The following is a 22,834-nucleotide window of genomic DNA, read 5'->3' as shown; positions in this document are numbered from 1 at the left end:
TGGTTGGTTGTCTCTTGGTGGAATGCTGCCGCTCTCCGTTCCAACGGCTACGCGTCGGCTTTTATTTTGAAAACGCCCCCAACCAGGAAACAGTACAGGCACCGCTCTTCACTCCTTCCCTTCCCTCGGTGATCTGATCAGCTGACTGAAATGTTGACAAAGCAGGTTGACCGGTGAAAGGAAGTTCAGAGTCAGACTCCTCGGCTGGTTTCAAGCTGCTACTACTCGGTTCGAGTTGGTAAAAAAGACTGAAATGAAATGACCGATGTTTTCTCCGCAGCTTCCGGTCACATTGTAGACTTTCTGTCACTCTGCGCACCGGCCGCCAGCTGTGTGCAGCAGCAGCAGCAGCAGCAGCAGCAGCGGCAGCTACACAGCCAGAACTGACCTGAGATCCATGTAAAAGGTGAAAGAAGAGGTAAACAACACCGAGGGGAAAAAGTCTCCGCTGCTGTCCGTCGCTATGGACATCCAGAGCGAGAGGAGACGGCTGCTGGACGGGGAAGGAGGAGGAGAGGAGGATCCCACTGGACTCATGTCTGAGCAGGATGCTTACCTCAGGTCAGTCAGTCAGCTAATCAAATCAATCAGCCTATAATAACCATAATAAATCAATAACCAGAAAACAATCTGCACCCACACTCTGAATTCCAATCTTAAACCACTACTAGTCAACATCAGTTTAATAAAGTCATATTATTATCATGTGGATGGGATGGGAGCAGTCTTCACAGTGATGTTTACCCTCTCTGATAACCATGGTGATGGATTACACAACCAGATTATAGTGAAACGTGTCAGTGAAAGTTCCCAGAGAAAGAGGCAACCTCTTCACATCAAGTTATGAAGTTATATTCAGTAAAAAGAAACCGGATTAAACCATATTAGACTTTTTTTTTTTGTCTTGATAAATGGTTAAAATCTCAATTAATCCTGTAATTGTTTGACCCACTGTATAAAATGTTGGGGAAAAAAGGTGTTTGCACACCATAAAATCAAAAAAATGTAGAAAAACAAACAATTTTTCATATTTGGATCCAGTCGTGTTCTGTGGAGTCAGTGGCTGTGGATCATAAAACTATAACCTGACTTCAGACGTACTCAGCATAAAAGGAAAGTGTGTCATCTTGTGTAACTGCTGAGTAATGATAAAGATGCTGACTGCTGTAATAACATGTTTATCAGTGGTGTTGTCATGGATATACTGAAATCTAATGCTTTAAAAGCAGTGATGGGAATAACGGCGTTAAAATAAACGGCGTTACTAACGGCGTTATCTTTTTCAGTAACGAGTAATCTAACTAATTACTATTTCCACCGTTACAACGCCGTTACCGTTACCGACAATTAAATGAGGCGCGTTACAAACTACTTTGAAGCCCCTCCGACTTGGCTCATCTCAGACACAGAAGCTGCTAAACTGTTGTTTTTTCCTCCTCTCCTTTGGTGAGGGGAGGGGGGAGGAGGGAGGGACGAGACAACCGCATAAGTGATGATGATTGGTTGAGGCAGAGTAAGGTTTCATGCTAAGCCAATCAGAGACAGTGTTCAGTTTGTACACAAACCACAGTTTAGCCTCACACACAGACTAGCAGAGGGAAGCTGCCGAGATCGGAGGGAAAGTGGAAACAGACACTACTTTAATCTCCCTGAGGTAAAAGACAAGAACATGTGAGGTGTAGCTACATTATGTCCCGGAGCGAAGTGTTTGTCCTGAGCTTCTGCTCACCTGACTCTGTGCAGCTTCTTCATTAAATCCAAACAGTCCGACACAGCGACGCACTGCTCCTCTTTGCCTCTAAAGTCTCTGTAGCTCATCAGCTGGAACTCTTCCAGAGCAGCTACAGCAGCGTTGTGACCTCAACCATGGTTGGTGAGAGCAGAAATGTTGTTGTTGTAGTGAAAATGGGCGGGCTCGTGAAGACGCGAATTTACACAAAGTCAAAACGAGCGATAAATCGCATTTCTCGCGTATCTCGCGTTTGGTCGCGCGTATAAAGTCGAGCGAAAAAAAAGCGTTCCTCGTGTTTGCAAACACGATGAAAAGGACGAAGACGCGAAGGTCCCGTCGCCATAAAAGAATCGCGTGTAGCGTCGCAAAAAAAAAAAAGTCGCGTATACCGCGTCTCGCGCCTAATCGCGTCTCAGCGCCTAATCGCGTTTTTGCGTCACGGCCTTTTACACCGCGGACGTAACGAATAAACGGTGACGGTGTGAACGAACAACATAGAACAGGACCAGACGTGGCGTTGTTTCCTCTTTTCACCTACAGCTCCACTCTCCCTTACTTACACTAACTACTGTTATTGTTGAGGCAGAGGATTGTAGGATTTGTAGTTTTTGACCAATCGTGTGCTCTTTCTTTTTGTGATTTTTCCGGTTCACACATGTTTGTTTTTTTTAGGGGCAAATGCAAGTGAAATGCTCGCCCATGGTGGGTATAAGAAAATGTAAGACCTGTCTAAAATTATTTAAGACTTGAACACAATAATTCAACAAATTTAAGACATTTTAAGACCTAAAATTTTGATTTTCACATTTTAGACTTTTTAAGACCCCGCGCGCATACCCTGTTATTTCATATAAAAGTTTAAGTGCATACATATTTTATGATGCTGTGTATTATATATTTAAGACCATCTTAGAATTTTCTAATACATTTAATACTTTTTAAGGCCTTAATTTTAGATACATGAATTTAAGACTTTTTAAGGATCCGCAGATACCCTGTTGTGCGCTCGCAGCAGGACAGATAATCAGATGGATAATCGGTAAAGTTAATAATTTCACTTAATGTGGCCATGAATAAATTAATTTCGATGTTTCGCCTGTTATTAAACGCAAATCTTGAATAGGTCTCCGCTGTTTTCACATTTAAAAAGGTCTTTGTTGTCTTTGTACAGAGACAATATGAGATTTGCTTGTAGCCACAGCACTGTAACCTATTTTCATAGGCACACCAGCCTCGCTTTCAATAAAACACACACTCGCATTCCATAATTGCGATCAGTGAAATATATGAAAACAATAAAATACAATTTAAAAATGAGAGAAAAAAAATCCAAATTCTTCGACATATTTAAACTTAAAAAAAAGAAAGAAAAAGTAACGCAATAGTTACTTTCCCTGGTAACTAGTTACTATTATAGTGAAGTAGTGGAGTTACTAACTCAGTTACTTTTTGGGAGAAGTAATTAGTAACTATAACTAATTACTTTTTAAAAGTAACGTTCCCAACACTGTTTAAAAGTTGGTATTACTCTTTATTATGGTCTGTGGCTGTGCTCACAGTGTTCATTCATTCATCAAGTCGTGTTACCTTTGATCAAATCTCTGTTTAAACACTTATAAAGAACCTGCAGAGCTTTGATCATGCATGACATGGTGACCTTTGACTTTTTTCTACCTCCCACACACACTCCTCTTTTGTTCCTCTTCTTTTCTTTTTTCCAGTAAAGTGAAGAACACTAAGCTGTACCTGGCGACCTTCGCCTCCGTGCTCGGCCCCATGAGCTTCGGCTTCGTGCTGGGCTACAGCTCGCCGGCCATCCCAGAGCTGACCCAGACCTCCGACCCCCGGCTGCACCTGGACGACGTGCAGGCCTCCTGGTTCGGGGTATGCTGTCCAACTGTCCAGCTGTCCAACTGTCCACACTGATGATTTAATGTCACATGTTTCATAGCAAAGCAGTTTTTTACCATTATCAGCAGTTTTATTTATGTCATCACATGGTCCACATGCACACACGCACAGACTGTTTCTGGCTCCAGAGGAAACAGAAGTCAAATACAATTTGGTTCAAGTTAAAATAAACATGGATCACATGCACAGATGTCAAATAATAAGAGTTCTCCAGATGAGATTATAACCACAGACAGAAATATAAAGATACCGGTAAGTCATTAAGAAAATATACAACATGTTTAGCTAAACGCAAAGTAAACAGTTAGAAAACGTCCAGTGGTTTGATTCTCAGCTGAATCAACAGGATGAAAAGTCAAGGGTCAACTATAAAAAAAGAAAAAAGAGAAAAAACTATAAAATTTGAAGGAGAGAAGTCAACTACATCTCCCATGATGCATTTCAGTAAGAAGTTATTCAACTTCCAGTTTCTGCCTCAGTCTTTTGATTGTCTGAAATAATCCTGGCTTCATTTTTTGGTCCAAATTGTTTTTTTTTTTTTTGTAATTCACTCTTGCTCTAACTGGCTTCATCTCATAGTTTTTTTTAGCCATTCACAAAGTCAAGGTCAATCGTAACATGACAGATTCATCTGTTGTTACATCATTTTGTTATGCATCTTCTTATATTTTGAACGAATAATCAATCAAACAGTAAATTAAAGCAGAAGTGAGTGATATTTTTGTGTTAATATAAGTCTTAAATAGTTCTATCTTCCGACAGCAATCACTTACATAGAGTGTTTGGACTGAAACACGGGTCTGTCAGTCACTCTGCTCTGCTCTGAGCCGAAGAGAAAACATTTATCGTATCCTACAGTTTTTATCCAATGAGGAGAGAGAACGGCATGCAGGGCTGTGTGTGCAGCCAAGGAACGCCGTGAATGTGGTGACGTAGCGACGAGGACTGTTATGGTGCGTTCAAGGAAACTCGTATTTTTCCGACCGTGAAGTGGTACCAGTTCGATCTGGTACGATTTCACGGGTCGGAAGTTACGAGTGGCCGTTATAGTGACTTTCACCGGTAAAACAGGTCGGAAAAACACGAGTGGGTTGCCTGGAACGCTACAAAGTCGTAAGTTGTGACTTGAAGCTGTAATTTACGATTTCAAAAGCCTGCCTGGAACGCAGCATTAGCGAAAACGACCGGATCACTCACTTCTGCTTTAACAGTTTTGATAAATGAATAATCATTTTAGTTGGTTTTAAAAACCAAAATACTGAACACTGTCTTGTTTCACCATTAATTGAATGTTTTTGGATTTTCTGGTGTCATAGGATAAAAGATGAAGTTTAGAGAAGCTGCCTTTGGTGCAGACACAACATTTATGACTTTATTCCAACATTTTATAAAGTAGATCAAACTATTTAGGGATAAATTGAGAAAAATCTTGTAGTTAGTTTTATTAATTTAAATAAATTTTAGCTTATTTGACCGAACAAACAATAAAACATGTTCCAGTCCTGTTTTATCTTATAAACTGAAATAATCTACATAGAAAAATGTCACTGAAACATTAATAACATTTATATACTAGCATATTTCAAGTCATTCAAGAACAATTCAAACTTTACAGTTTGATTGAAGAAAAAAAAACTGTTACATAAGAGATAAAATCAAAAGGACTTGGAGACTAATGCACATAAGGATCAAGAATAAAAACAGAAATGATCAATGAGATAACAATAAAAGGAATAAAAACAAACACAGCAGTAATAATAAACGAAAGAGACAAGATCAAGAATAAAAGATAAGAAATAAAATGCAATAAATAAGGTAGAAAAATGAAAGAAACATGAGTCAGTAGTTATTTGAACAGAATAACGTTTTAAATTTACTTAATAAATAACTTTAACAGGTGTTAAAGCAGAAGTAAGCGATCCGGTCGTTTTGGCTAATGCTGCGTTCCAGGCAGGCTTTTGAAACCGTAAATTACAGCTTCAAGTCACAACTTACGACTTTGTAGCGTTCCAGGCAACCCACTCGTGTTTTTCCGACCTGTTTTACCTGTGAAAGTCACTATAACGGCCACTCGTAACTTCCGACCCGTGAACTCGTACCAGATCAAACTGGTATGACTTCACAGGTCGGAAAAACACGAGTTACGGGCTGCCTTGAACGCACCATAACAGTCCTCGTCCCTACGTCGCCACATTCACGGCGTCCCTTGGCTGCACACACAGCCCTGCATGCCGTTCTCTCTCCTCATTGGATAAAAACTGTAGGATACGATAAATGTTTTCTCCTCGGCTCAGAGCAGAGTGACTGACAGACCCGTGTTTCAGTCCAAACACTCTATGTAAGTGATTGCTGTCGGAAGATATAACTATTTAAGACTTATATTAACACAAATATATCACTTACTTCTGCTTTAAGTAAGGCAAGGCAAGGCAATTTTATTTGTATAGCCCGTTTTTCACAAACAGTTTGTCTCAAAGGGCTTCACATGGCATCGTAACAACATCCTCTGTCCTTAGACCCTCACATCCACTGAGGAAAAACTCCATAGAAAACCCTTTTTTAGTGGTGAGTGAGTTTGCTGTGTGTCTCTCCTCAGTCCATCGTGACGGTGGGGGCGGCGGCCGGCGGCCTGCTGGGAGGTTGGATGGTGGAGAAGATCGGCAGGAAGCTCAGCCTCATGTTCTGCTCGCTGCCCTTCGTCTTCGGCTTCACCATCATCATCGCGGCGCAGAACGTGTGGATGCTGTACGTCGGCCGGGTGCTCACCGGCCTCGCCAGCGGGGTCACGTCGCTGGTCGTCCCGGTAACGAGCATCTCTCAGTCCTCTCTGTGTGTCTGTCTGACGCTGACTGTGATGATGATGATGTTGTCGTGGTTTTTATTCCACATGTGTGACGTTTTTCTTCTCCCTGTCTTCACAGCTGTACATCTCTGAGATGGCGCACGAGCGGGTCCGAGGGACGCTGGGCTCCTGTGTGCAGCTCATGGTGGTGCTAGGCATCATGGGAGTTTATCTAGCAGGTATGTAAAGGTCAGATTTAAAGCCCCAGTATGTAACTTATTTGGCTTTTTATTAGCAAAAATCAAATATTTCTTTCATAAATACGTATTTCACTGAAGTAGAATCACACCCGCATACAAATGAAAGCTTTCTGGTACCTTAGAATGAGTTGTTACAAGTCGTTACAAATACATAAGTGGGCGACGCACCGAACCGAGGCGGCCATGTTGCATCGCCATTCAGGTGCAGTCAGGCAGACGGCCGTCGGCAAACCAACCGGATGTCATTTTACTCCACGAGAGAAAGACGGTAAAACAATACCACATCACCATGACAACATATTGTCACGCCTGTATTGTTTTGCCTCGTGCTGGCGGACCACTTGTTTACATAGACGCTTGTTTATCCTGTTACATGCAGCGTCTGTTGTCTGTCTGACGTCTGCCCCATTTCACGTGAATGCAACATGAAGAATACGTTCAGATATGCAACCGCACCGCTAGATGGGGGGAATTCCTACGTACGTACTATACCTTTAAAGCTCTGACTCTCCAGGTCCAGGAACCTCACAGACTGAAAGAAAGAAATCAAAACATGTCGCTCATTTTAACCAAACAAGTCAAAGTGATTTGATTTAATGTTTTGAGACAAGATATGAAAAAATTGACAACAAAAAAATTAAAGGGACAACAAGGAGTTTTGGAAAGCAAAGTGTTTTCACTCCATATTTCCCATGAGCCTCCGCGCACACAGTGAAACTGGACCGGTGCAAGACGGACAAAATGCAAAACATTTGCCAAGAATGTTTTCATTGATCAAGAGTGAAAGTCGGAGGTTTGAAGACGATCAGATACCGTCGTAGTTCTGACCATAAACGGCGATTCGGCGGCGTTATTCCCATGACCCGCCGGGCAGCGTCCGGGAAACCGAAAGTAGGAAATGCTGGGCGAGTCGACCACTAGATAATAACAACAAAATAACTATAAAGACAAAACAATATATTTATCGAAAATGGACCCATTAACAAGTGGTAACGTAGATTCATCCACATTAATATGAGACTCTTTTATAACCAAATACAAACTCCTCGTTGTCCCTTTTAAGATAATGAAAAAAAAAAAAATCTAAGCGCAAGAAGTAAATAAATTAGTAAATAAATTAAATCAAAAAGGATAAAAGTGTCAATCAAACTGAGGATGAACATCATTTAAAACAGGATGAAACAGAGCAGAATAGTAATTGATTGATGAATCAAGAGAATCAGTGGGAAATAGAATAGAAATGTTTGTATTTAAAAGACCAAAGAGGAGGAAGGAGAAGTGGTTCTCTGGCTGTCAATCATTGAGTGACTGTCTGTCTGTGATGTAACGTTTACTTTACGACGTCCACCACAGCAGCAGTAAAACACAGTCACTGTCCTCTTATCAGTCCTCACCTGTGTGACATCGTCAGGCGTCCTGTGACAGCGCCGGGGGTCGAAGGTCGTGATGAAGACTTGACCACGACCTTGTGATGTGATGTGATGTTGTCCACTTCCTGTCCCGCAGCAGGCAGCCTCTCTGGTGGCCGCTCCTCGCTAACCTCGTTAACTGCATGCCATTCAGGTTTTCTGGCGCGTCACGTGACCCGGCTCGTCTCGTGGTGTCCGAGGCGCCATGGCAACGCAGCACTGAATCACTTCATTCAGTCGCTCGCCCCTCTGGTGGATGTGGAGTTTGACTGGTGTTTAAAAAGGTTTATGTCCTACTACACTGTAGTTCTGTATCACATGGGAAAAACTGAGCCGGTGTATTTATATTATTGATCCATAGTGGCAACAGATGGAAGTATATTACATAAATCAGAGTATTTTATACTACAGGTGAAGTTTTTTATTGTTAGTTTGTGGAGTAAACACATAAACAGTAATTAAAGATGGCGGTGCCTCTGTGACATCATGTGATGTGAGCTGCTCTACTGTCGCCATCTCGGCTAATCCAAACATGGGCAGAGAGGAGGAGCTTAGACATCAGTAAGACAGAGGCCACGCCCCCACATTTTCCATAATTTAAAGGGACACGTCACCCAAAATCGATAATTCACCAATCATCTACTCACCGTCATGCCAAGGAAGGGTTTGGAGAATTTTCAGAGTCATCAAAACGCTTTAGGAGTTCCAGGGGGGGTCCGGCTGGTGATGGATTTTCACCTCTCAGAGTTCACTTTTGAATCGTCCAAAACACACACTATGAAACATCCATATACCTCCATACTGCTCATCTGTACTGACCCAAGTGTCCTGAAGCCGCCACATGGAAAAGTTGTCCAGAAAAAATTTATGTGATCTCTGTTTTTAGCCTTGTTGTAGTAGTAGCTCCCAGTGGCTGTGTGAGATTTGCTGCGAGATGTTCGTTCGTCGCTGTAAACCATTGGATGTTTGTTTTCTGGGCAAATTGAATCGTAGGCAACTGGACTTGTATTTGTCTGGGAAGCCGTTTCGCCTCTTATCCAAGGGGCTTCATCCAACTTTTGCAGACTAGACTAGTGAGACTTGTTGCGTACGAACTGATGAAGCCCCCTGGATAAGAGGCGAAACGTCTTCCCAGACAGAATGCAAGTCCAGTTGCCTACGATTCAATTCACCCAGAAAAGAACGATGACCTGGATGAATGAGAATATCTGTAGACATTGGATGTTTGATGTAAACACGGAAGAACATCTCGCAGCAAATCTCGCGCAGCCACTAAAAACAGAGATCACATAATTTTTTCCGAACAACTTTTCCATGTGACGGCTTCAGGACACTTGGGTCAGTACAGACGAGCAGTATGGAGGTATCTGGATGTTTCATAGTGTGTGTTTTGGACCATTCAAAAGTGAACTCTATCCGCTGCCATTATATGAAAATCCGTAGCCAGCTGGACCCCCCCTGGAACTCCTAAAGCGTTTTGATGACGTTGTTGAAAGTTCTCTGAACCCTTCCTTGGCATGACGGTGAGTAGAAAATTGGTGAATTACCTATTGATTTTGGGTGAAGTATCCCTTTAAGTCTTTGATCAAATGTAAACAGGAGAGTTTTTTTTAAATTTGTTTACAATTTTGGATTGAGATTGGGACTGTTACCATGTGAAACCCAAAAGAAAAATACAACAACTGTATCGGTTTAGCCACTGAATCAGAACAAAGCAAACGAACCACAGGTCTGAAAACACCCTGAAGAAGTTACACTAAATTATTAGTTATAACTCTGGAAAATGCTGGAAAATGCTCATTCACATCTGTTTTATGGAGAGGAAAAAACATCTGGATAGAAAGTAGATAAGGAGAACATCCAAATGAATGAATGGATTAATTACAGATCTGTTCTTTAGTTCTTTATTTTTCATCATTATGTCTCAGTCATAATAAAGAGAGGTGAATCAGTCTCTGGAGTGAAATCCTGAACCTTCCTCCTAATCTCATTTTCAGAGCACTAATTGTTTAATAAGTTTCAAAACTAAAATAAAACGTCCATCTCGTCGCAAACACGCTGCTGTCCAGCTGCAGAGGTGAAGACTGTGCTCTCTGTAGAGAATCAGCAGAACAGTCGCATCAGCAGAAAGAAATATTTTTAGACTGGACGACGGTGACGGTGAGGAGACGAGGACGGAGACAAGGCTCCTCTGTGTCCGACGGCCTGCGACTCCTCATCAGATCAACTCCATGGCAGTAACTTTTCAAAATGAGCCAGATCACACAGATTAAAAAAAAGAGCTCAAGTCAAATTTATTTATATAGCACATTTCATACGACAAGCGTAAACTCAATGTGCTTCAAAAAGTTAAAACAAAGATACAGTGTATAACATAAAATGGCATATAGGATAAGAAATATTACATATATAAAAAACATTTAGGACATTATAAAATCACACAAGAATGTTTTATTATCATCATTTAAAAAGGGAGATAATAATAATAAAAATTCTTAAAGCAAACAATACAGAAATAAAACACACTCTTTAAACGTACTACACAAAAGTAGTACGACCACAGCTGCTGGTCACAACTTAGATCTTTATCTGTCTTTTATTGTAGAGACTAATTCAATTTGAAGGAAAAAGAAGTTCACATTCCAGGCGGACAGGGACGTGTTTGATCAGTTAAATCAGTTAAATATGGAAAAACCTGAAGACATGTGGAGAAGGAGCCAGTGAGTTTAGACCAGATTTCACAGTCACTTGATAAACATAATAAGGAGGTAATCGATCAATCGAACAGAGAATAGAATTAAACTAACATCAGGAAATAAAGTCGGAGCAGCAGGTAGGATGGATAATTAATACTATTTTACAAGTTCAGCAGTTGCAAGATGACTTGACTGTCCTATAAAAACCTTCTGTTGATACCAGGGGTCTCCAACCCCAGCACCCAGGGGCCACCGCCCTGTCTTGGTCTGTTAACCGATGTGTTCAGGTGCCCGTCTGTTCGTTCTGCATGTGACCGGACACATTCCAACATTAACAAAGCTGCAGGCGCTGCAGACGAGGACGGACTGGACGGGCTCTTTAAATGGTCAGAAACCATCTGCAGTACCGGGACAGACCACTAGAGGACACCAACTACCTACTTTACCCCCCGGTGTCCAGACTACATGAGCTCTGATGTTGTTTTTGACTTCACATAATGTGATTTTGTGTGAATATCTGAATCTTCAAATATACAGACTGTGATACTTGCACAAAAAATATTTAATGGTTGCAATGTTTTGGACCGAAACGAGTGTGCAGGAGTCTGTATATTCTATGTATTCCTGTTTTTTTTTTCTGGGCAAATTGAATCGTAGGCAACTGGACTTGTATTTGTCTGGGAAGACGTTTCGCCTCTTATCCAAGGGGCTTCATCAGTTCGTACGCAACAAGTCTCACTAGTCCGCACTAGTTGGACAAAGACAGAGAGACTTGTTGCGTACGAACTGATGAAGCCCCTTGGATAAGAGGTGAAACGTCTTCCCAGACAAATACAAGTCCAGTTGCCTACGATTCAATTTGCCCAGAAAAGAACGATGACCTGGAAGAATGAAAATATCCATAGACGTATTCCTGTATTCCTACGCACCTGTCAAACAAATCGATGTGCAAAGTATTTTTTTCTCTTAGTATCTGAATCTTCAAATGAATAGGGTTAGGGTTAGGGTTAATGGAAATGTTAATCAATGAATCAATCAGGAGGTGGACAGAATAATCATTCTACAGCTGCTCTGATAATATAGAAATTATTGAACAAGATCTTTTTGGTTTGTTGGTCAGACAAAACTGGACAATTTTTATCAACCAAACAACTAATCAGCCTCTGTCTGACCTTTGTCCGACCTCGCTCCACAGGTCTCTTCCTGGACTGGCGCTGGCTGGCGATCTGCAGCTCCATCCCGCCGACGCTGCTGATGGTCTGCATGTGCTTCATGCCGGAGACGCCGCGCTTCCTGCTGTCTCAGGGCAAGAGGCGGGAGGCCGAGGAGGCACTGCGCTTCCTGCGAGGCCCGGACGCCCCCGTCGAATGGGAGTGCGCTCGCATCGAGGACGCCTGTGAGGAGCAGGTGAGTCTGCGGTCGGTTGGTTGATCGTTGGTTGGTTGATTGTTGGTTGGTTGGTTGGTTGATTGTTTGACGGTTTGGTTGGTTGGTTGATGGTTTGACGGGTTGGTTGGTTGGTTGGTTGGTTGGTTGGTTGGTTGGTTGTTTGACGGGTTGGTTGGTTGGTTGGTTGGTTGTTTGCTGGTTGGTTGGTTGTTTGCTGGTTGGTTGGTTGGTTGGTTGACGTTTGGTTGGTTGGTTGGTTGTTTGATGGTTGACTGATTGTTGGTTGGTTGGTTGACGTTTGATTGGTTGGTTGGTTGTTTGATGGTTGACTGATTGTTGGTTGGTTGGTTGACGTTTGGTTGGTTGGTTGGTTGTTTGCTGGTTGGTTGATTGACGTTTGGTTGGTTGGTTGGTTGTTTGATGGTTGACTGATTGTTGGTTGGTTGGTTGGTTGGTTGGTTGGTTGGTTGGTTGATTGTTTGCCGGTTGGTTGGTTGACGTTTGGTTGGTTGGTTGGTTGGTTGGTTGGTTGGTTGGTTGGTTGGTTGACGGTTGGTTGCAGGGATGCAAACAGCGCGCCGAAAAGCGAAACTCGCTTTTTTCATGACCAATTAGGTGACTTGTGTGAATCATTCAGATCCGAAGAGTTTTTGTTTTGAGGGGGGGGGTCTCAGCGTCTCAGCTGGGGTCAGTAAAATGTTTTTCTAACAGGCTGACAGTGACAATCACGTGAAACTGAGGCGAACTCATTCATGGTTTCTGATAATACTGATAACTGCCGACCTCCAATGTTGACGCGCGACGTGCGCGCTCGTTACCCAAAGTGGCGCGTATCCGCGTGCAGTCGGTACGTACATTACTGTGTCAGGCAGGTGTCTCCCACGGAGCTCTGCCCCGTTTCAGAGGTGAAGGAGAGACGTCGCCTCCGCGATGTAGAATGTGTTCAATTAAAGTGAAACTAACACATTATATAGGCTATGTCCATTACACACTTTTAGGCCTTAAAATGTCTTAAATTTGTTGAATTATTGTGTTCAAGTCTTAAATAATTTTAGACAGGTCTTAAATTTTCTTATGCCCACCATGGGCGAGCATTTCACTCGCATTTGCCCCTAAAAAAAAAAGACATGTGTGAACCGGGAAAATCACAAAAACAGAAAGAGCACAACCTGCGATTGGTCCAAAACTACAAATCCCACAATTCTCTGGCCTCAACAATAACAGTAGTTAGTGTAAGTAAGAGAGAGTGGAGCTGTAGGTGAAAAGAGGAAACAACGCACGTCTGGTCCTGTTCTATGTTGTTCGTTCACACCGTCACCGTTTATTCGTTACGTCCGCGGTGTAAAAGGCCGTGACGCAAAGACGCGATTAGGCGCGAGACGCGGTATACGCGACTTTTTTTTTTGCGACGCAATACACGCGATTCTTTTATGGCGACGGGACCCTCGCGTCTTCGTCTGTTTCATCGTGTTTGGTGGACAAACACGAGGAACGCTTTTTTTTCGCGCGAGCTTTTACGCGCAACCAAACACGAGCGTTAACTCGCGTATCGCGAGTTAACGCTCGTTTTCACTCGTTTCAAAAAAAAAATTCACGAGCCCGCCAACAACTTTTTTTTTTTTTTCAAAGGAGGTTCAACTGGACTTAGTTATTTGTCTAGGAAGACGTTTCACCTCTCATCCATGAGGCTTCATCAGTTCATGTAGCATCTGACCATGCTGGGACTGGACCAACTAACTGGTGTGGAGACTCAGTATAAGTCCAGTTGCTTTCGATTTAACCTCCTTTGAAATACTATGACCTGGACAAATGAGAATATGCACAGGCCTACAACAACATTTCTGCTCTCACCAACCATGGTTGAGGTCACAACGCTGCTGTAGCTGCTCTGGAAGTCCGAGACACTGAGGCCAAAGAGGAGCAGTGCGTCGCTGTGTCGGACTGTTTGTTTGGATTTAATGAAGAAGCTGCACAGAGTCAGGTGAGCAGAAGCCCCCCCCCCCCCCCCCCCCCCTCACCGTGGAGCCGCTGCTGTCTCACAGCCACCACCGACCCCTAGAATAAAACACCACCGACCCCTAGAATAAAACACCACTAAGCCGTGGACGGTCGCTGCGTGGATAAAATGCTGACGACCAAAACAGCCGCCACCAGGTCACTGACTGGAGAGTTTTAAAGTCGGCACATGAACGCAGCTCAGACCGGCCGGTGCCTCAGCGCGGTGATCAGCAGGACGCTATAGCCTACCCAGTACCGGCCAGCTCAGTACAGAGGGGGGGGACGATAACGTGACGCACAGTATAGGCCTACTGTTATGAGACACATTATGCATCCCAACTGTCTTTTTTTTTAGAGGATTTTTTTTTTTTTACCAAGAATGCGCCCAAAAAAATCATGATCCAGGGGCCAAAATTCGAAACAAATATATATTTTTTAAATCATAGGCTAATTCTCATTATTCTCCTGATGTCGGTTTAATGTAAACAGATTGCGCTGATATGCGTCATGTGACAGCGGGGCAGTGCTGCAGCTGCTGTGCTGTGATGGACCTGATCAGACTGGTGGTGGTCCACAGTCAATCAGTCCCAGATCCTCCACCGTCAGCAGATCCCCCGAAAGCCCCCGCAAATAATACATCGACAAGAAGTTAAGTGGCAAGTTGCACCTTTTCGTCGGTTTATTATTTGCGGATTATTTTTTATATAGCCTATTGAGAGTGAGGAGTCACGTGACGATTTGAGCAGCCAGTCGGCCATGATGGAAGGAGACGCTATCGGTTGCCAGGGGCAACACATCAGAACAGCACAGAGACGGACTAAATTCTAGCTCTTTTTTGCGCCAACAGATGAACAAATTACAAGAAAGAATAAGGAGAAAGTAAATCACTGGAGCAGTTTTTAACACAGCAGTGGTTTCCGGTATTGTAAAACAGTAAATTACGGAGTAGACGATTTTGTTTTGCCCATAGACTAGTATGGCTTTTGCCACCGGAATCCTTCCATCATGGCGGAGAAGGGGGGCGGGGCTCTGACATGGATGTATTAGGGCTCTGAGCTGTGACGACAACTCCTCACTCTCAATATAACGTCACTGCAACATGCGGCTCTCAGTGCTTGTCGGTGTTGTGTCTATAAATTGTGAAATAACTTTTCCTCGATAGAAATATGAGACTTGGTCGATAGGTTTCATTCATTCATCCATGTTTTGGCAGACAATACAAATAACCAATGATAATGAGATTTCCACCGCGCCGAACCAATCATGTGGCTGGAATAGAGCCAGTCAACAGTAACATGTGCATTTGTTTGGGTTGCTGCAGATGTGCACATCAGCTGACACCGCCGGTAAAAGAGAGAGAGAGAATGAGTGTTGTCTCGAAAAAAAACAGTAAAGGAGAACTTGGACAAGTGACTGAAAAGACGCGTGGTGCGTAATGGGGACACCAGGCAGCTGGAGCGGACCGCGGTCACGGTGCGGCCGCTCTGCTGCTCACCTCAGTGTGTGCGACAACTCATTCATGGTTGTCTCTGATTACACTGGTAACAGCCTTCCTATTCACCTCCAATGTAGACGCGACGTGCACGCTCGTTACCCAAAGCGGCGCGTATCCGCGTGCATTCGGTGCGACGGCGCCGCCGTTTTCCCCCGTGCATGTCCGTTGCTGTGTCAGGCAGGTGTCTCCCACGGAGCTCTGCCCCGTTTCAGAGGTGAAGGAGAGACGTCGCCTCCGCGATGTAGAATGTGTTCACTGAATGGGATGTTAAATCCCATGTCTTTATTTCTTCTGTTTATTTTAATAGTATATGACTAACATTCAGTGAAGACCTAAAAATCAGTATCTCCAAAATTGAAATATTGCAATGGTTTTTATTTTTTTAAAGCATTTTTAATCTAGAAATGTTGGCCTTCTGAAAACTGTCCATCTATATGCACTCAATACTTGGTTGGGGTTGAACTACTGGAAATTGACTTTTCTGTGATATTGTTAATGGTGAGGCCCCCCCCCCGCCAGACAATTCCTCTCTTTTTTGGTCCTGACCCGTTTGCATCCCTGTGGTTGGTTGGTTGGTTGGTTGGTTGGTTGGTTGGTTGTTTGCTGGTTGGTTGGTTGACTGATTGTTGGTTGGTTGGTTGATTGTTTTCCGGTTGGTTGGTTGAGTGACGGTTGGTTGGTTGGTTGGTTGGTTGGTTGGTTGGTTGGTTGGTTGAGTGACGGTTGGTTGGTTGGTTGGTTGGTTGGTTGGTTTGTTGATTGTTTTCCGGCGGTTGGTTGGGTGAGTGACTGTTGGTTGGTTGGTTGGTTTTTTGACAGTTGGTTGGTTGGATGTTTGTTGGTTGGTTGGTTGTTTTCTGGTTGGTTGTTTGACAGTTGGTTGGTTGATTGTTTTCTGGTTGGTTGTTTGACAGTTGGTTGGTTAAATGTTTTCTGGTTGGTTGGTTGAGTGACGGTTGGTTGGTTGGTTTTTTGACAGTTAGTTGGTTGGTTGGTTTGTTGGTTGATTGTTTTCCCGTTGGTTGGTTGACTGGTGGCTGGTTGGTTGGTTGTTTTTTTGACAGTTGGTTGTAGGGCTGACCCAAAAAATTTGAAGCTTCGTTCGTTGCCATGGTAATCGATCATGAAAGTCTGTGATCGATTTTTTTTCCCCCTCCTTTTTCCCTTTTTGACACCGGTTCTAATCGGCAATTGTAACATCAAAATGAAGAGGCTACTTGGCATCCTGGAAACCTGCCTGATTTTGGAGATATCCAGTGTTTGTTTGCCATTACTTTCATTATCCCCCCCCCCCCCCCCCCCCCCGTCAGACGTTACGATCACGCACCCCGCCGGCCGCCGAAGCTTCGATTATCAAAATATGATAATCGGGTCAGCCCTAGTTGGTTGGTTGATTGTTTTCCGGTTGGTTGGTTGAGTGTTGGTTGGTTGGTCCGTCCGACAGTGACATCACCTTCCTCCTCTGGTCTGATCTGATCTGATGAGTATTATGGTCTGTCTCTTCCTCCTCAGGGCTCCAGTTTCCAGCTGTCCGACCTGAAGGACCCTGGCGTCTACAAACCTCTGGGGATCGGCATCGTGCTGATGATCTTCCAGCAGATGACGGGGATCAACGCCATCATGTTCTACGCTGAGAACATTTTTGAACAAGCACATTTCAAGGTGAGGACGAGGGGGTGTTTAAAATGTTGTTTAAATTAAGGAAACTTTGTGTGGAATTCAGTGACAATTAGTGGTGTATGTATATATTACAACCAAACAAATTCACCTCCTCTCAATCCTCTGTTTTCCAAACACATTGTGGAACCTATGAAGGGTCCGACCTCATTAGAGCCAGTGTTCAGTTTGTCCACTCTGAGCTTCTGTAGAAATTTGGCTGCATATAGATAATATAGTATAGATCAGTTCTATGGAGGTTTTACCAAATTATACCAAATCTTAGACCGGCCTCCCCTCCCTTCCCATGGACCAGTCTGCCACCCAGTCCTCCCATCGAGCTGACCGGCTCTCCCTGCCCCCCCCCTCCCCAGAGACTGCCCTCATCAACCCCTGCTAACATTTCCATATTCCGCACATTCTGTGACAAACTGTAAACTGTTTTCTTGTCTGTAACAACATCTATTGCACGTCTGTCCGTCCTGGGTGAGGGATCCCTCCTCTGTTGCTCACCCTGAGGTTTCTCCTGTTTTTCCCTGTTAAAAGGGTTTTCCATGGAGTTTTTCCTCAGTCGATGTGAGGGTCTAAGGACAGAGGATGTTGCTACGATGCCATGTAAAGCCCTTTGAGACAAACTGTTTGTAAAAACGGGCTATACAAATAAAATTGCCTTGCCTTGCCTTGCCTTGCCTTGCCTAATCAAATCAAACAGACACACACTGGTCTTTTGCCGTTTTCCTATTTGATTGTACATATAAACATTAAAATATGATATAATGAGAGTTGTTTTGTAAGTTTTCTTTTGTGTGTCTTGTTGTTGTTCAGGAGAGTGACCTGGCCTCAGTGATCGTGGGTCTGATTCAAGTCGTCTTCACAGCTGTAGCAGCACTGATCATGGACAGGGCCGGGAGGAAAGTGCTGCTCATCATTTCAGGTATTTGAACAAAGTTTTATTTAATTCATCTTTATTTTTATCTTACATTTTAAACTTAAAATTCACATCTCATGGTGAAGAGTTTTAACATGAATACAGATGTTACAAAAAAAATCCTTCCATCAATTTGGCTCATCTTTGTTTTTTTTTCTTCCACGAATAATAATCAAAGGTGTTGCCATGGCGATCAGCACCACAGCGTTCGGGGTTTACTTCTACCTGATGTCCCAGATTCACAGCGTCACCCCGCCGGGCGAGGAGCCCAACACTGACCTGGCCTGGCTGGCGCTGGCCAGCATGGCCGTCTTCATCACAGGTCAGATCCACCTGAAGGTTCCCAGTTACACAGCTGGAGACGATGATGATGCTGCCTCACAACACAACACACACACACACACACATATGGATGATGAGTGCCGGTGTGTTTTCAGGCTTCGCTCTGGGCTGGGGTCCGATCCCGTGGCTCATCATGTCGGAGGTTTTCCCCGTCAAAGTGCGAGGGTTCGCCGGAGCCGTGTGTGTCCTGACCAACTGGAGCATGGCGTTCGTCGTCACCAAAACCTTCCAGGACATGATGGTAAGTCCTCACCACTCACCACACTGACACACAGCAGGGGTGTGTTGTTGTCTTTACTTCTGTGTTTTGTCTTGATCATGAGATGTTTAAACTTTTGTTTTGTTTTACTCATTGAACTCCAGTTGTTTCACAGACAAAACCAGAAAAATTAAACCAAAAAAAAAAAAAAGGCAAAATAATCTACTATATGTATATGAAAATGCAATATATTTTTGACTTGGCCTTCAGGGCTTCCGTAGAGACCTTAACCATGACCATGAAAAGATTGAGATGAGGCTTAAAGGACAATTCCAGGCGAATTCAACTCTGGGGTGTATTATCCTATCATTTTAGGTCTAAAAGAATGAATCTGAAGATTTTCAGTTTAATTGCTCCTGTTTTACGGTAGTTGCATCTGTCCCCGCGTCACCACGGCAGCAATGAATGGGAGTGGATGTAAGTTCCGCTGTTTAGGCTGTTTCCAGCCCTCAAAGCCGCAATTTTTTTCCACAGACAGCGTCAGGTGGAGACTCAAACATGCACCGAGAAGTTTATTTACTTCAAGCAAGCCGGCATGTTTGTAAAACTAGATCTAATTCAAAGTCTCCCGGAGTCTCGCGCGAGCCCGAAGTTGCAGTGCTGGTGTATTCAGGCGTAGTAGGAGCTACCGCTTGTGTCATAAACACAGGAATATCAACTCTTTACTTGCTTGAAGTGTACATTTTTTTCCACAGACAGCGTCAGGTGGCTACTCAAACATGCGCCGAGAAGTTTTTTTTACTTGAAGCAAGTCAAGAGTTGATATTCCTGTGTTTATGACACAAACGGTAGCTTTTCCCACTGCGCCTGAATACACCAGCACGGCAACTGGGTCTCGCGCGAGACTCCGGGAGACTTTGAATTAGATCTAGTTTTACAAACATGCCGGCTTGCTTGAAGTAAATAAACTTCTCGGTGCATGTTTGAGGAGCCATCTGACGCTGTCTGTGGAAAAAAATTGCGGCTTTGAGGGCTGGAAACAGCCTAAACAGCGGAACTTACATCCACTCCCATTCATTGCTGCCGTGGGGATGCGGGGACAGACGCAACTACCGCTAAACAGGAGCAATTAAACTGAAAATCTTCAGATTCATTCTTTTAGACCTAAAATGATATGAAAATACACCCCAGAGTTGAATTCGCCTGGAATTGTCCTTTAAAACATGTATTTATTCATTGTATTTGTTGTTATTATATTTTTACACAATGACAAACAAATGTTTTGTGAATAAATAAAACGTCCTTAAAGTATGTAACTTATTTGGCTTTTTATTAGCAAAAATCAATGTCTTTCATAACTATGTATTTCACTTAAGTGAAATCACAGCCGCATATACATGAAAGCTTTCTGGTACCTTAGAATGAGTTGTTACAAGTCGTTACAAATACATAAGTGGGCGACGCACCGAACCGAGGCGGCCATGTTGCATCGCCATTTTTTACGTTCAGCGGCAGCGTGACCGTAGGTAACCACGGAAACTCAGCGGAGCTGTCGGCTCGGCCTGTTAAAACTGTCACCACTGTGTAGTGTGAGGAAGGGCGGAGGCACTGGTGTTGCATTCAGGTGCAGTCAGGCAGACGGCAGTCGGGGTCAGGTAAACAATACGACATCACCACGACAACATATTGTCACGCCTGTATTGTTTTGCCTCGTGCTGGCGGACCACTTGTTTACATAGACGCTTGTTTATCCTGTTACATGCAGCTTCTGTTGTCTGTCTGACGTCTGCCCCATTTCACGTGAATGCAACATCAAGAATACGTTCCAATATGCAACCGCACCGCTAGATGGGGGGAATTCCTACATATTATACTTTTAAAGGTTAAAATGGTTCTTGTGCCTTCAGGTGATTCTGTAGTTTGGCTCACTATCTTTGTCTCAGACTCCTTTATAATAGACATTAAGTATTAAATAGTCCCAGTTTGTGTGTGTGTGTGTGTGTGTGTGTGTGTGTGTGTGTGTGTGTGTGTGTGTGTGTGTGTGTGTGTGTGTGTGTGTGTGTGTGTGTGTGTGTGTGTGTGTGTGTGTGTGTGTGTGTGTGTGTGTTGGTATCTGCTGTTATAAACTCCTGTGTGACCTCTTACAGACCTTCCTGACCAGCGCCGGGACTTTCTGGCTCTTCGCCTGCTTTTGCATCGCTAACGTCATCTTCACCATGATCTTTGTCCCTGAAACCAAAGGAAAGACTCTGGAGCAGATCGAGGCCATGTTCAGAGGGACGGCAGGTCCATGAAAACACTTTGTTCTTGTTGGGTTTTTTTTTGTTAAAACTAACACAGATAAATACAAAATCACTGCAACGACTCCTCCTCCTCCTCTTCCTTCACAAAGCTCGTGATGACTGTGGAGGTTTGCAGTTTGTGTGTTTCTAATATTTTGTGCATCCCAGTGAGGTTAAACTAAGAACTTAAATACAGTTCAACTCAAAACAAGGCCTCGCTGCTGCAGCTGTCGCCTTCCCTCAGGTGTTTGACAGAAGGTAGTCAAAGGTTTTACTTTTACTTTACTTTTTTTTATCAGAGCAAAATCTAACTTTGTGAGGTTTCATCACTCTTTAAAGCAAAATATATCAATCTTTCAAAGAGACAGTAAAACTGGGAAGAAAAAAAGCTTTAAGTAGTGGCATTATAATGGTGTAGAGTTTTTATGGTGTTACTGTCGTCACCTTCATGTGTCCTTGTGTTGATCTTATTAATTGTGACATAGTGGTGGTGGATAACTGGTTTCCCATGTTAATTATCTTTTTTTTTTAAACTAAAACTTGTGCAGGGGGCCTCTAAAATATTTTTTATTCAGTGCCAAATTATAATTATAAGAATACTACACAACATATGGTATTTGTAACAATTGTTCCTGCTGCCTGTTTTTGACAATTTTTGTAAATGTATTATACTGTAAATGGTATGAGAATTGAACTGGTCACAAAGACTCTGCTGTTTACACTGACTATGCTGACTGTTAATTTAACTACAACAAAGAAATGAGATGAAATTAAGCAGATCATGTGAAGCAAAGGTTTCTTCTTCTTTTTCTAAATACTGTCATTAATCAAATTAAGAACTGCCAGCCGTAAACTCTCTGTGTGAGAAGAATAAGTGTGTTTTTGTAATAATTTTCTCATGGGATATTCTTGTTGAAGAAAGGTTTTAAACATATTTTCTGACCTGTATTTTGGATGTGATATTTGATTTTATATGTGTAAGAAATACTGACCCATCTGTGGGAAACAGATCATTCACATCTTCTTTTTTCTTATTTTATATTTTATGATGTTTGTTTTGCTATGAGTTCAGTGAAGCTATGAAACCATCATCGCACTGTTTTTTCACTCTGTCCAGTTTGAACTGGGAAATGAAATGAAGCTCCTTTCTTTGTCCATTATCCAGATGTGAAACTGAATTGTAACACAAACCAGTGTCAGAATAAAATCACTGTGTTGTTTTCAGTCTACATCCATCCATCCGTCTATCCATCTATCAAAGAAAAGATGCGATAAAATGGTTTTCCTTTTACAGTATTTTATTCAAAAGACTTGAGTGATGTCACTTCCTCTGTGCTGAGGATGTTGAATTGAACCATTATTTTTAAAAACAGGGGAACTGATATGCTGTAACAGGGATGAACAAAACTGGGGGACATGATAAAACATTGATATTTCATAAATAATTGATATATTTTTTCAACATACACATTTGACTGTCATCTACTCCTTAGCAATCCATAAAAAAACAAAACAATAAAAAGATGTATTTGAATGCTTTTGTGTTTTTATAAAGACACTTGGATCTATCAATGGCTTTAAAATGCAAAAAAAAAAAAAAAAAATGAGATACTTAAATACTACACTACTACAAAAATCTTGTAGGTAAACCTGAAGAGCGTAAACTGCACCGAATTCAGATAATCACCTATCTATATTGTATCGATCGATCGATCTGTGTAGTCTCCGGTAGTCTACCTACTTTTTGCAGTTCAA

The 22,834-nt window shown here is 42.8% G+C and overlaps 1 protein-coding gene across 1 annotated transcript; it reads left to right on the top strand.

The window, feature by feature from the left end:
- The first annotated feature begins 98 nt into the window (after positions 1 to 98).
- Positions 99 to 22,299, top strand: slc2a8 (solute carrier family 2 member 8). The gene is made up of 10 exons (XM_083979036.1): positions 99 to 561; positions 3,454 to 3,616; positions 6,240 to 6,446; positions 6,565 to 6,664; positions 11,986 to 12,197; positions 17,185 to 17,334; positions 18,154 to 18,262; positions 18,435 to 18,578; positions 18,694 to 18,839; positions 20,945 to 22,299. Exons 1-10 carry the CDS (start codon positions 464 to 466, stop codon positions 21,089 to 21,091), a joined length of 1,476 nt encoding a protein of 491 aa, XP_083835162.1. The 5' UTR covers positions 99 to 463; the 3' UTR covers positions 21,092 to 22,299.
- The last annotated feature ends 535 nt before the right edge of the window (positions 22,300 to 22,834 follow it).

This window comes from Trachurus trachurus, assembly GCF_905171665.1.
Source record: "Trachurus trachurus genome assembly, chromosome: 9".
Lineage (NCBI taxonomy): Eukaryota > Metazoa > Chordata > Actinopteri > Carangiformes > Carangidae > Trachurus > Trachurus trachurus.
Note: the sequence above shows the minus strand (reverse complement) of the source record. Positions and strands in the feature narration are given on the sequence as shown.

What these genes read in the sequence shown, in the direction of transcription:
- slc2a8 (XM_083979036.1), top strand. Translation starts at nt 464, where the DNA reads ATGGACATCCAGAGCGAGAGGAGACGGCTGCTGGACGGGGAAGGAGGA. An exon ending in CATGGGAGTTTATCTAGCAG is followed by an intron (nt 6,665 to 11,985) that starts GTATGTAAAGGT and finishes CTCGCTCCACAG; the next exon opens with GTCTCTTCCTGGACTGGCGC. An exon ending in TTGAACAAGCACATTTCAAG is followed by an intron (nt 17,335 to 18,153) that starts GTGAGGACGAGG and finishes GTTGTTGTTCAG; the next exon opens with GAGAGTGACCTGGCCTCAGT.